This window comes from Elephas maximus, chromosome 3 (assembly GCF_024166365.1).
Source record: "Elephas maximus indicus isolate mEleMax1 chromosome 3, mEleMax1 primary haplotype, whole genome shotgun sequence".
Taxonomy (NCBI): Eukaryota; Metazoa; Chordata; class Mammalia; order Proboscidea; family Elephantidae; genus Elephas; species Elephas maximus.
The window spans coordinates 1598991-1612043 of record NC_064821.1 but is presented as its reverse complement, the minus strand read 5'-3'; the positions used below and the strand labels follow the sequence as shown (position 1 = coordinate 1612043).

General features: G+C 63.7%; 1 protein-coding gene across 1 annotated transcript; it reads left to right on the top strand.

The window, feature by feature from the left end:
- Nucleotides 1–573: 573 nt before the first annotated feature.
- KLF16 (KLF transcription factor 16) lies at nt 574–12555 on the top strand. The gene is made up of 2 exons (XM_049876215.1): nt 574–1121; nt 10243–12555. The coding sequence occupies exons 1-2, from the start codon at nt 683–685 to the stop codon at nt 10542–10544; spliced, it is 741 nt and encodes a 246-aa protein (XP_049732172.1). The 5' UTR covers nt 574–682; the 3' UTR covers nt 10545–12555.
- The last annotated feature ends 498 nt before the right edge of the window (nt 12556–13053 follow it).

Genomic DNA, 13053 nt, shown 5'->3' with positions numbered 1-13053 from the left:
GCTGGGGGCGCGGTCAGGGCAGGTCCCGAGGCCGGCCTAGCGGAGAGGGGGAAGGGTCGCGCACGTGGCCGGGGGGCGGGGCCGGCTGCTCCCGCACCCCCACCTCGACCACGTGGGGAGCGCAGCCCTCCCTCCTCCACCGGGGCGGGGGCGCGCCCGGAGCGCGTTCTGGGGCCGGGGGCGCGTCCGGGGAGGAGGCGGGCTCCTGCCGGCCGCGCGCGCGGCGTGGGGAGGGCGCTTCCGCGAGGAGGCGGGGCGCGCCGCAAAGGGGGCGGGGCGCGCTCGTGCTGGAGGGGCGCGCCCCGGGGGAGGGGCGTGCCGGGGGCGGGGCGCGCCGGGAAGGGGCGGGCTCCGGGCGGCCGCCGCCGGCGTGGGGAGGGCGCGCTCAGGGGCGGGGCGGGGCGCGCCGGGGGGCGGGGCGCGCCGGGGGCGGGGCGCCGGGCCGGCTCGGGGGCGGGGCCTCGCGCCCCGAGGGGGCGTCCTCCGGGCGGGGCGGGCCACCGCCCCCGCGGGCTCCGGTGCGTCAGGGCGCGTCAGGCGGGGCGGGGCGGCGAGCGCGGGCGGCGGCGGCGGCGGCGCGCGCCGGGCCTCCTCCTCCGCCTCCCGCACTCGCAGCAGCAGCCGCCGCCGCCGGCCGGGCCGCTCCGCCTCCTGCTGCCTTCCGCGCGGCGCGCCCTCCGGCATGTCGGCGGCCGTGGCGTGCGTGGACTACTTCGCCGCTGACGTGCTCATGGCCATCTCCTCGGGCGCCGTGGTGCACCGTGGGCGACCGGGCCCCGAGGGCGCCGGCCCCACCGCCGGCCTGGAGGTGCGCGCGGCGCGGCGCGAGCCCGGCCCGCCTGGGCCCCCGGCGCCGCCGCCGCCCGCCGCCCCCGGCCCCGCGCCCGCCACGCCCCACCTGCTGGCCGCCAGCATCCTGGCCGACCTGCGCGGCGGGTCCGGCGCCGCCTCGGGGGCTGCCTCGCCTGCCTCCTCGTCCTCCGCCGCCTCGTCCCCGTCCTCGGTTCGCGCCCCCGGCGCCGCGCCCGCCGCCGCCAAGAGCCACCGCTGCCCGTTCCCGGGCTGCGCCAAAGCCTACTACAAGTCGTCGCACCTTAAGTCGCACCTGCGGACGCACACAGGTGAGCCGGGCTCGGGGCGCCCCCTCCCCCCGCCGGGACCCCGAAACTGCGTGGCGCGCGGGGGGCGGGGAGGGGGGCGCGCCCGAGCCGCCGCTGCCGCCGCCGCGCCGGGCGGGAGGAGGGAAGGCGGAGGGCGGTGCCTCGGTGGGTGGGGCGCGCGCGGGGGGCGTGGTGGCCACGCGGTTCGGGCGCGCGGATGGCGGCCGCCGCGGGTCGGCGCTCACCGGGCCCGAGGGCCTGGGGGCTGCGGCGGGACGTGCCCCGGTTGGCCCCCCAGCCGTCCAGCCTTGGGGGTGGGCGCGGTGGATGGAGCCCACCGAGGCCGAGCAAGGCCCTGCCTTTCCCCAGCCTCAGTCTTCTTATCTGTAAAGAGGGCGGAGTCGCGTCGCCGCTTCGGGTGGCCGCGCGCACTCGGCCCGGAGGGCGGTGAGGCGTCTGGCGTGGGGCCAGGGGGGACGCGGCACGTTTTCTCTATGGCTCTGAGGTTCAGCGAGGCGGAGGGCGGAGTTGGGTGCACGGGTGGGGGGGTTTAGTCAGGGGAAGATGAGGACTTGAGAGGGGAACCCTAGAGGGCTCTAGTCCTCACCAAGTAACCTTAGCGCACTTTCCCACCACCTGGGGAGGAGAATCATCTGGGGAGGGAACTGGGAAGGTGCGCGCGGCTGCGGGGAGGTGCCCAAGCCACCCTAGAGCGTATCACAGCATAGCCCCGCCTGGGGTGCAGCGAGTGCTTGGAGCCTGGCGAGTCCTGGTCACCCCACCAGTTTCCCTGTGGACTACCCCTTTTCCTGCTGAATGTGCGGGTCCTTTCCTACCGTCTTGGGTGGTCATTCTCTCCGGCTGTGGCTCACTCCCTCGCTCTGCCCCCTCCGTGGGTCCCACCCTCACTACCCTGAGGGCTTCTTCCACACTCGGAGCTTGGCCTGGGGACGGGGAATGTGCTCTCCGGTGGCCAGTCTGGGCTTGGTATTGGAGGCGCAGGAGAGGAAAGAAAGCAGGGCTGGGGACCCGGGGCAAGCTCTGATCTTGTGTGGGATGACCCCAGGCCTCAGTTTTGTCGTTTGTAAAAAGGGCTCGAGGTTGTCTTTCTACTGCATTTCAGGGTAGATGTGGAGGTTACTTGGCTCAGTCCACGGCCCGCTTATGGCTGGAGACTTGCCGCCTAAAGACGAAGTGAGGATCTGGACTGATGTGCACAGGAACTGAGTCTGTCTTTGGACGTGGGGAGCTACACTGAGGGGCTAGACGGTGGGGGCTGGAGAGCCAGGAGGGAGGAGAGGAGAAGCTGGTCACAGAGTAGGGCATGGTTCCCACCTTTCCCTGAGGTCTCACCCAACTGCTTGGAGCCATAGACTGGGACCCAGGGTGCCAGAACAGGATTTTGTATGGATTCCTGGTTTCTTCCAGGCCCCTCCACCTCCCAGCTGAGTGGCCCCTGGGTGGTACTCCTCTTCAAGGCAGTGGAGTCCCAGTATCTCTGCTAGAGGAGCATTTGGGGGTCTTCGAAGGTGGAAAGGCTTCTGTGGGTGGAGGAAGATAAAGAGAGGGGCAGAAAAAAAGATCACATTGGGTGGCCAGGCCACCTCCCACCCAGGCACCCAAGGGGTGTGGCTAAGGCTTCTCGGGACCCTTCAGTGTTTGTGGGCTCCACATGATGGTGGCGGTGGCCTCTAAGCTAGTGAAGAAAAAGGATTCCATGGCACAACTGGAGAGGGCAAGACTGCAGCCTGCAGAGCAGAGTTCAGGGTACCCCAGAGGAGGTGTGGATGTTTGGGGTCAAGCCACGTGCTGCCTCCACAGAGTAGGGGAGGTCAGGGTGCACCCCCTTGCAGATCCTTGGGGGCCTTGATTGTCTTGTTCTCTCGTTGCTTCCCGAGCCCATTTATAGTAGTGATGCTGGGTCAGGATGGCACAGCTCCTGAAGAACGGCCTCTTTGTGAAGGCCCTGTGACTCAGTCTCCAGAGGGCTTTGGACATTATGGAGCCTTGGTGGTGCATAGGTTAAGAGCTCAGCTGCTAACCAAAAGGTTGGGAGTTCGAATCCACCAGTGGCTCCTTGGAAACTCTACGTGGCAATTCTGGTCTGTCATATAGGGTCGCTAAGTTGGAATCGACTCCATGGCGACGGGTTTCGATGTTACGTGCTTAAAAAAATAAATCTCCATTTATTTAGCATCTTTCCCCCAGCTGCGGTACCACCACGGCTTCTTTTAAATGTAGGTGTGTTGGTTTGTCCAGCCCCCTGGGAGAGGAAGGCCAGGCCTGGTGGTGTCCACTGCCGTGGGTGGCCCTGGGGAATAGGGGCCTGGGACATGACAGAGTTGGCCCGGGATGCATTACCGATGCTGCAACTTGGGGCTGGGCAGGCCTGGGGAAAGACAGAATGAGGGGTCATAATTAGGCACCTGCTGTCTGCAGAATCCTAGCCCTAGGGCCCTTGGGAGGGACAGTCCTGCCCTTCCCCCTTGCCTGGGGTGTGCTGTCATCTTGGCAAAAAAAAAAAAAAAAAAAACCTTTGCTATCTGGTGGATTCTGACTCACGGCGGCCCCACGTGTTGCAGAGGAGAACTGCTCTGTAGGGTGTTCGTAGCTGTAATTTTTATGGAAGCAGACCCCCAGGCTTTTCTTTTGCGGTACTGCCAACCTTTAATAGTTGATTGCAAACTGCTTGTATGACCTTCCTCTTGGCAAAACCAAAAAAAAACAAACAAACAAAAACCCAAACCGCTTTCATCGAGTCAATTCCAACTTCCAAAGGGAGCACCGAATCCTAGCCCTGCCCCATTTTACAGATGGGCACATCGAGGCACAGGAGGGCCCAGGCTGGTATGGAGTATGGTGCCCCCGTTATGATTTTGACCCCCTTTGGCTCAGGGGTGGGGAGGCTGGAAGGGGTGATGGATTTTCACAGGGGCACCTAGCTGCAAGTGGGAGGGGAGGGGGGCTCCAAAGATACACCTGGCACCCCCATGTCTAGCGTACAGCTCCTGGCCCAGCCGGTGCTCTCCTGCGTGGGGCGGGAAAGGACTTTGGAAGCTGCGGGAGATGTTGATGCCGTTGCCGTGGATACGGAGTGTGTGAGCTTGGAGATGGGGCGGGGGCGGGAGGAGAGAGGCTGGCTGTCTCCTTTCTGCTCTTGAACTGTTTTCATCTCTGGACACCCCCCCCCCCATGTCCCCCCAGTGCCTGGCACACGGCCTTCCCTGCACCTTCTGGATGTCTCTGACACCCTCATCCAGAGAAGGGGTCAGGCCTGGGAGGGCTGTGAGGAGCAGTATTTTAGTGCTGAGTCTCTCCACCTTGGCCCTGCTGACATGGGGGCCAGATCCTTGTCTAGGGTGGGGTTATCTTGTGCACTGTAGGGTGTTGAGCAGCATCCCTGGTAACCACCCACTTGATGCCAGGAGAACCCATTTCCAGTCCTGACAAACACAGATGTCCTCAGACATCACCAAGTGACCTCTGGGGGCAGAGTCACCTCTGGTGGGAACCTCTGGTCTGGTCTAAACTCCCATTTACTTAAGCCTGAGAAACACTGAGCACCTACTGTGTGTTTTTTAGGTGTGGAAGGCACCAGGGACCCCAACGATGAGCAGACTCAGTCCCTATTCCCCCGGGACTCACAAAAAGGGGGGAGGGGAGGCTACCTGGAGGAAGGGAGGTCCCTGACACACCTGAAGCAGCAGGGGTAGGGCAGGGAAGGGTGTGTCTCAGGAGCGGGGGGGGGGGGGGGGGGGGGGGGGGAACCACATGCTGAAGGCTAAGAGGCTCTGGGTGGTGCAGTGTGCCTGGGGCTTGAGGATGAGGTGGGGAGGGGGCAGAGCAGGTGAAGGGTTCCACTTAATCCCAAGGGCAGGTGGGGGTGGGGAGGGGGAGGCTTGGCTTTGCAGAGGAAAATCCGTTTATGGAGAAGGGATTATGGGATCCTGGTGGAGGCCTTGAGGAGGGTAGGTCTGCCCACTTCTGGGAGGGACAGGGGTGGGCAGACCCCCGAATTGGGTCAGAGGGAGAAGTCCCAGGATGCAGGGGTACAGGAGGAGATGAAACCTGGGAGGAGAGGCAGATGGGGAAACTGAGGCCTGGAGAGGGAGACAGCTGCCCCCCTTCAGGGCCAAGCCCCCATTATCCCCAGGCAGAGGCTGTTAGCTCCCTGAGGGTCAGGGTGAGGGGCACAGGATGGGGGACATACTGGTGGCTTACCTGGGGGGGCAGTGCCAGGTCCAATAGGAGTGGAAGGGGGTGGGGGTGGCATGTCGGCCTCTGGCCAGTACCCAAAGACTGCTGCCTACCTCCTCTCCCCAGCACCCCTCCCAGTGGGTGGGGTGCCTGTCCCCAGGGTGGGGAGAGGGCTCCTGCTCCCTCTAGCCAGTGGGTGTAGGTCCTTCAACATTGCGGGGGTGATAACCACCTCCGTCCCTGTCCCTTGCCTCCTAGGCTCCCTGATAAAGGTGGCCTAGGCAGGCCAGGAGTTGGTGAATGATACCAGCGCTGGGTGGGCCGTCCTGGTCCAGAGATCTTTCCAGAACAGAGGGAACCCAACACACATGGTCCAAGGGTCTTCTGGGAGTGGTACCCCCTTCCCCCCAGACAGCCCCCAGGGAAGATGCCAGTTGGGGGGGGGGGTGAGCTGGGACGTGGGCCTGCAGGTGGGTTGTACTGCCCCAATTTTAAATGGATGGGGGTAGCAGTGATCCCTTCCGGGGGCAGGGGGCTGAACACACAGACCTAGCACCCCACATCAGTTGTCATCACTTCTATGGGCAGTCAGGGCTTGGTTGTCCAGGACTGTTAACTCTTCCACACAAGTATTAGGCATCTACTGCACTCCAGGCCCCATGCTGGGGACCCAGCTGTGAGCAGAGCACCAGTCCTCAGAGCTGATAGTTGGGGTGTGGGTGGGGGGCTCAGATAGCAAACCCAAGACAAGAACCAGGAAGTGCTGATTAAGGGGACAGCCATGAAGGAGTGAGGGGCCCACCATGGGGACCAAGGAAACCTTACTGGGGGAAGATGCTGAGCAGAAAACAGAGTGAGGGAAGAGGGCTCTGAGAAGCCAGTGAGGAAGGTGGGGCGGGGAGCAGCTTCAGCTTTGACACAGAGCAGGGTGGGAGCCCTAGGAGGCTTGGAGCAGGGCAGAGGGTGTTGGGGGCTTTCCACTTGCATCTCTGGAAGCTGCTGGACTATAGGACCAGTCCCAGCACACTGGGGGCGTGGGGTGGCTGGCAGGATTTGCTGTGGGAAGGTGGGAGGCCAGAGATAGCCGGGGAGACTGTCCTCAGCTTTTGGTGGGAACTGAACAGTGGGCTGAAAAGGGGAAGCTTGCTGGGGGAGTGAGGAAACAAAGGGCCGGATAACTGGTTTGGATTCCGCGGGCCTGGGGAGGCTGGGGTGGAAGATAGGTTTGGAGGTGGCCACGGCCTGGGTGGCATTTGAAGCTATGGGGGATGGGGAAGATGAGATGAGGCCCCCCGAGGCTGGCCCTAGTGCCTTTGCACAGCCATCAGGAAGGCTGGGGGGTGGGGGGCCTGGCTCTGCCCTGCTCCCCAGGGTGCCCCAGTCAACCTTTGGCCCTTTCTGCTGAGTCTCCTGGATTCCTCTTTGCTCTTGGAGACCTGCTTAGGTGCCAGCTCCAGCAGGTAGCTCTCCACGACTGCCGGCTGGGTGCGAGGTCCTCCCCTGGCACCCACCTCCCCCGGCACCCATCGGCAGCAGCCCCAGCCTTCCCGTGCTTTTGTAGGTGTCTGCTGCGCCCTGAGCAGTGCGGGGGGGGGGCTCTTCATTTCCTGTGTCCCCCAGTGGAGTCCACCCTTGGCAGCTCACCCCTTGCCCTGCCCGCTGGCCCTGCCCCTGGAGGTATTGCACACTCCCGCCATTAAGGCCAAGCAGGCAGAGGCGTCCCCCAATGGCGGGACCAAGCTCCCAGGACCATGTGGCCTCCATTTTCCTGAGTGCTTCGCCAGGCGGCCCCGCTGTCCTGAGCTCACCCGGGCACAGCCTGAGTCAGAGGGTCAAGTTCACCGCGGCCCCGCCCACTCAGCTCCAGCTGCGGCTTCCTCAATGGCACCCTGTCCCACCACCTGGGGCCCCGCCCTCTTGCGTCCCAAAGTGTCACATACTCGCGCCTCCCAGCGAGGGCACTGTGGCTGGCGGGGCCTAGCATTAAGCAGGCCCGGGGTGACGCCTGTGCGTCCTGCGCCCACCACCCACGTGCGCGCACCACCCATGTGCGCAGTGCAATCCGGGGCGGCCGGCGGGGGCGGGGCTGGCGGGCGCCCAGGCCGCCTAGACGACCCTGGTCCGGGCCCCCGTCCCTGGCGGGGAGCGGCCACGTGAGCCGGCTACGTGCGGCAGCTGTGTTCCCTGCGGCTGCACGCGCCCGCCCCTTTCAACCTGCTCCCTGCAAAGTGGAGGGGGCGGAGGCGGGGAGCCGGGCCTGGCGCCCCAAAAGGGGAAGTGAGCGAAGTGCAGGGCAAACCCGAGGGGTGGTCCCTTGCCTTCTGTCTCCACCCTGCAAGATGGCCACAAGAGTCCCTGCGCCCTGGGGCGCGTGGGCCCATCTGAAGCCAGCAGCCCCTCTTCTCTAACCAGGGCCCATCTCCCAGGCTGAGGTCCCCCAGGACCTGTTGGTTTTCAGTGGCCACCATAAGCGGGGGCCGTTTGGAGCCCCTTGGTTCTGTAGGGGACGCTCTCCTGCCGGGACCCCTCTCCCGGCTGTTGCTACCCCTGCTTTCCAGGTCTGAGAGAGATGTGGGTTAGGAAGGGGCCAGCCCCAGGGATTTAAGGCTGCCGGTGGTCTTGGGGACACTCGCATGGTTGTGGCCTCCTGTGACACCACCCACGGAGGTGGCACCAGCGCCCCTCTCCGCTGCTTGGGGTGACAGCCTCCCAGGGCCTGTCCACCTCTCAGCTATGTGTGGCCAGCAGCTGTCGCGTAGGGTAGGACACTTTTTTAGGGGCCCTGGCACCAGTGTCCGGTGGTGCTGGGGGTCTCCGGTGTAGCAGGGAGGGAGCAGAGGATGAGGGAGGGTTTTTTTTTTTGCTGCTCCAGCCTGGCAACCCCTTTTGAATGCCGGCACCCCCTCACTTCCTCCTCCTGCTCTCCCCTCCCCCTCAACCCTTATCCCAGGGCAGCCCATGAGAGCTTTTGGGAACAGAAATGTCATCGCGTTGCCCCGAGAATCTAGGCACTCTCCTCCCCACGGCTGTGGGTCTGTCTCATGTTCCCCCTACCCGTTCCCGGTCCCCTCTGCTCTCTCTTGCCCCGGGTCCCGCTTTGGGGGCCCCTTCCCTGACCCTAGGTGGAAGGACCCCTTATGTTTGTAGTTTTCTCTCACCAGTTGTGTAGCGAGCTTTCAGGGTCAATCTCTTAAGTTTGCGCCCCTGCCTCCCCTTGGACTTGCGCCCAGGGGCAAATGCCCCCCCAACCCTCCTTGCTATGCCCCGGTCACTCGGGTCCCCGCAGGTAGCCCATGAAGTGACTGCCCCCCGGCCACTGCGACCATGCTGCGGCCCCGTCAAGGTCAGGCCCGGCTTTTGGGGCCACGCGGGGGACCTGGTCCCAGCCAGCTTTCTTTTTCTCGTCTGGTGCCATGAGGGTCTCGAACACGGACGTGGATGCCCGAGTTCTATCACCCATCCCCCTCCAAAACCTTGGGCCCTCGGGATTGGTTGACCTGGGGATTCCGGGGTGCCTGTACTGGAGCGAGGTCTGGAAGGGTGCCCGCCCCGGGTGCCCATGGCTGCTTGGTTCCGGGCGTGGCCGGAGGCGACCAGAGCTGGCTACTCTAAAGCATAGGGGCCTGGGGAGACTGGGTCTAAGGGCGGGACCGACCTGCCCCCGCCCAGCCCTGGGCGCTCCTGGACCGCTGGGGAGACGTCGCACACGCCGCGGGGGTCGCAACCGACCGATTAGCTGGGAGTCTGGCGGCACAGGCCTGGAGCTGAGCCCCTGACCGCAGTGGCCAGGGACAGGACGGGCGGGGCCCGGCTACTGGTGGGAGGGGTCTGCGGAGGAAGTTGAGCATGGTGGCTGCCCCTCCAGCGCCATCTGCTCTGTGGGGCGGGGCCGGTCCCTGTGGCTGCGCCAGGTCCCGCCCCTTCCCGGAGGTCACGCACCCGCCTCGGTGCTGGGCTGCAGGTGGCTCCGGAGGCGCCTCAAATGTCGCTCTGTTGGTAGAGGGTCACTCGGCACAAGAACCTGCCCCGACACTCACCTAGGCTCCTCTGGGTCTCTGCGCCCCAGGTGGTCATGTGGAAAAGGAGGGCGTTGATGGGGTCGAGAACACCTGGGAGGCTCCGGAATGCCCCACAGGAGGGGTGGGCGAGGATTGGACCATCAGTCAGGGAGGCAGGGTGGGCTGGGAATGGACACGAGTTGGACAGGGTGGCCTGGAGTGACCCGTTTACATAACCATCAGCCGCTCCAAAAACCCAGCTCCCAACGTGTGTTCTGAGCTCGCGCGCTCATGTGGGGGAGCCCTTTCAATTCGCCCACGGGGTCACATACTGGGGGGCTGGGAACAGACCTGGAGGAACTTCAGCTTCATTCTAGGTTCTCTTTCTTTTTTTCTTATCGTAGTGAGTATATACATAACAAAAATTTCACCATTACATTTATTACCTGTACAGTTCAGTGACCTGTTACGTTGATCAGTCCTGTGTGGCTTCCCCATTTTTCCATCAACTTGAACAGAACCTCAGTGGTCTTCAGTTAATGACTCCCTGTTCCTCCCTCCCTCTCGCCCCCCTTGTTGGGTACAATCGAGTCGACTCTGCCTCAGGTACCCAGTGTGACAGAGTAGAACTGCTGCACGGGGTTTTGTTGGATGTAACCTTGGTGGAGGCAGATTCCCAGGTCTTCCTCCTTTGGAGTCACTGGGTGAGTGGGTTGAAACCACTGACCTTTCAGTTAGGAGTCAAGCGCATAACCATCGCACCACCAGGGCTCCTTTTTGCATGTTTAAAGGTTTTAAGTTCATGCTCCCAAGTCAGCTCCTAGACTGGGGTGTGTGTTTGGGACTGAGGACCCTTTGGGATCTGATGGGATGCCCCCACCTCCAGACTCCTCTGTCTTCCAAAGAGAGCGGCACCTGACAGCTGTCTGTCCTCCCTCTCTATCTAGGTGAGCGCCCCTTTGCCTGCGACTGGCCCAGCTGCGACAAGAAGTTTGCGCGCTCAGACGAGCTGGCCCGCCACCACCGGACCCACACGGGGGAAAAGCGCTTCCACTGCCCCCTCTGCTCCAAGCGCTTCACCCGCAGCGACCACCTGACCAAGCATGCTCGCCGCCACCCCGACTTCCGCCCAGAACTGCTCCGGCGCCCCGGTGCCCGCAGCGCCTCGCCCAGCAACTCACTGCCCTGCAGCCTGGCGGGCAGCCCTGTGGCCAGCCCCTCAGCCAGCCCCGGCCCTGCCGGCCTGTAGGGTACCTGGCCCTTTGGAATGGAGCACCAGCAGCACCCATGGGAACAGGGGGGCGGACAGGGAGCCCCAGCCCCTGCCGGCCTTCTCCTGTGAACCCTGGGCACGCCCTCCAGAAAGTAGGGCCAGGCTGAGACCAGGTCACAGGGGTCTCGGTGGATGGCTGGGGCCTGCAGAAAGGAAGGGATTTCTGTGTGTGTAAATAGCCGCGATTGTTAACTCTCCTTTTATCTGTTAGACAGGGACCCCAGGGGGTGGCCAGCAGGCCACGGTGGGTCACTGTTACCACTTCCCTGCTTTCTCTGGGGGTGGGGTTCCTAGGAGAGGAGCCCCCTGCTAAGGGCTCAGACTCCACTCCCAGGCTGTTCCCTTCCATTTGGGGTGAACTTTGCAAAGAGCCATAGATGAACCAGGGGTCACTGTGGGCCCCACCCAACTCTGGGGCCCCAACCCCACCGAAAGCCATTGGAGATGTTCAGGGAAATGGGGTGGCCCAGCTGCTCCCTTGGGTACTCAATCTCAGGTGTCCCAGGTTCTGCCCACTGCCCACAGAAGGGGCCGCCCTGCAGACCCAGACAGGGTGGCGGCAGGAGGGTGTTAGGGTTTCCATAGGGGCCCCCGGGGCTTGGGGTGGGTATGGGGAGACCCCAGGGCTGCTTCCAAAGAGCATTGTGACTCACTTTTTGGGCAGGGGTTGGGGGGGAGGCAGGGACAGGGTCCACTTGGGGAGTGAATGCGGCTTTATTTATTTCCCTGTCTTGCTGGTGTGGAGGGGCCCTACTGCCCCTCTCTGGGTGTCTGTGTGTGAGATTGTTGGGGGAGGCTGGCACCATGGACGCAGCCTCCCTGCTCCTGCCGGGGTAGGGTCCCCGACTTTGGCCTTCCGCAGTGTCTCATGACAATCAATCCCAAACATTCAGGACCCCCATAGCCATTGATTATGATGTACCCCTCACCCCCCCTGCAAGTGGGGTGTCAGGCCTGGGACAGCAGGGCCACAGGCTCTCTCGGGCCCTCAGCTGCATCCTGCATCCTCCTTCCCCCTAATACCCTTCTTCTTTCTGGGTGCCTGAAAGGGACAGCCCCTCGGCCACACAATTGAGTTCCAGAACCTTCCATGTGGACTTGGAGCAGGAATGGCCGGCTCCTGGGAAAAAGCTCGTTTTTTTGGGCGGGGTAGAATATTTTTTCAGGCGCCAATCCCTTTATTGTTCTGGGCCCCCGCGTGGGTGGTCTGTTGTCCTCAGGGGTGTGTGTTTGGGGGGGCGTCTCCGTGGTCTGAGCTTGGGGAGGGAGGGGGTGTAAATGCCAAGACCGCTTATGCCCCCATCTTCTGGACAGAGGGGCTGAGGACTCCTGCCCTGGACCCGAAGGGGCACAGCAGGCTCCCCACCCAAGACCCTGAAAGGATCTGGCCCCCCTGTTGGTTGCAGGGTTTTTTTGACAGGGGTCCCCCACTAGTTGCAGGCTGGGGTTTTGGATCCTCCCCAGCTGGCGGGCCCCAATGTCCTGGGGGAGGGGGGAAGGGGAAGCCTTTAGGAGCTGGGCTCCAGAAGGTCCCTTCTCGGCCCTCACCTGGGGGTCCTCAACAGGGCCAGGCTGTCTCCACCTGTGCCCTCAAACCCTTCTCTCTCTGGCAGCTGATAGTGAGATGCCTTAGTCTGTGGGGATGGGTGGGGGGCTGGGACCCTGTGTACCTTTGTGACTTTGGATGTTCCCTTGGTTGGGCCCCACCTGGCTGGTGCCAGTCTGCAGGTGGTAGGTCAGGGGGCCATGGCCCCCAACTCTTCTTTGTCCCTCCCCCCATCCAATGTCCAGGGACCTGGAGAACCTCTGTACGAGGAGCTTCTGGGTATTGGGATGGGTGCCAGCCATTTAGTAGTGGGGGCCTGCAGGAGGGAGGGCCCCCGAGGACCTTGGCTTTCCGTGGGTGGGCGCCCCCTCTCCCTCCCCCTCCTGCCTGGCCTCATCCTTGTATTTAATTAATTAATTAATTAAACAATCTCTTTTTTAAACCCTACCTCCTGCGTCTGTGAGGTTCTTCCTGTGGCTAGTCGCTGGCCCCGAAGCCCTGGGCTCTCCGAGCCGCTCTGCCCTGCCCACCAGTGTGGTGGGTGGGATCGAGGCTCCACAGCCGTCAACCTTCTGGGGAAACTGAGGCAGTGGGCTAGGAAGCCCTCGGGCCTGGAGGTGGTCTTGGCCAGGCCCCTCTGGCTGGGACGCAGAATAACCGCCCCCACAATGAATGAGCCCGATGCGGAGGCGCCCCTACTCCTGGGGAGGGGGCGGCTGGCATCAGCACGCGCTGCCGCCCAGTGTCACCCACGCCTTGTGCAGCTGCGCCCCCGGCCTGGGCTTCCCGCCCCGTTACCCGGTTACCCGGCAACCGAGGCGCGGTGACACGGCGCCCGGGGGCGTCCGGCGCCCGCCCCTTCCGGCGCCGACGAGGCTGGGGGAGCCGGCGCCCCTTGGGGCCAACCGCAGGCGGCACAGGGTCCCTCCCAGTAAGGTC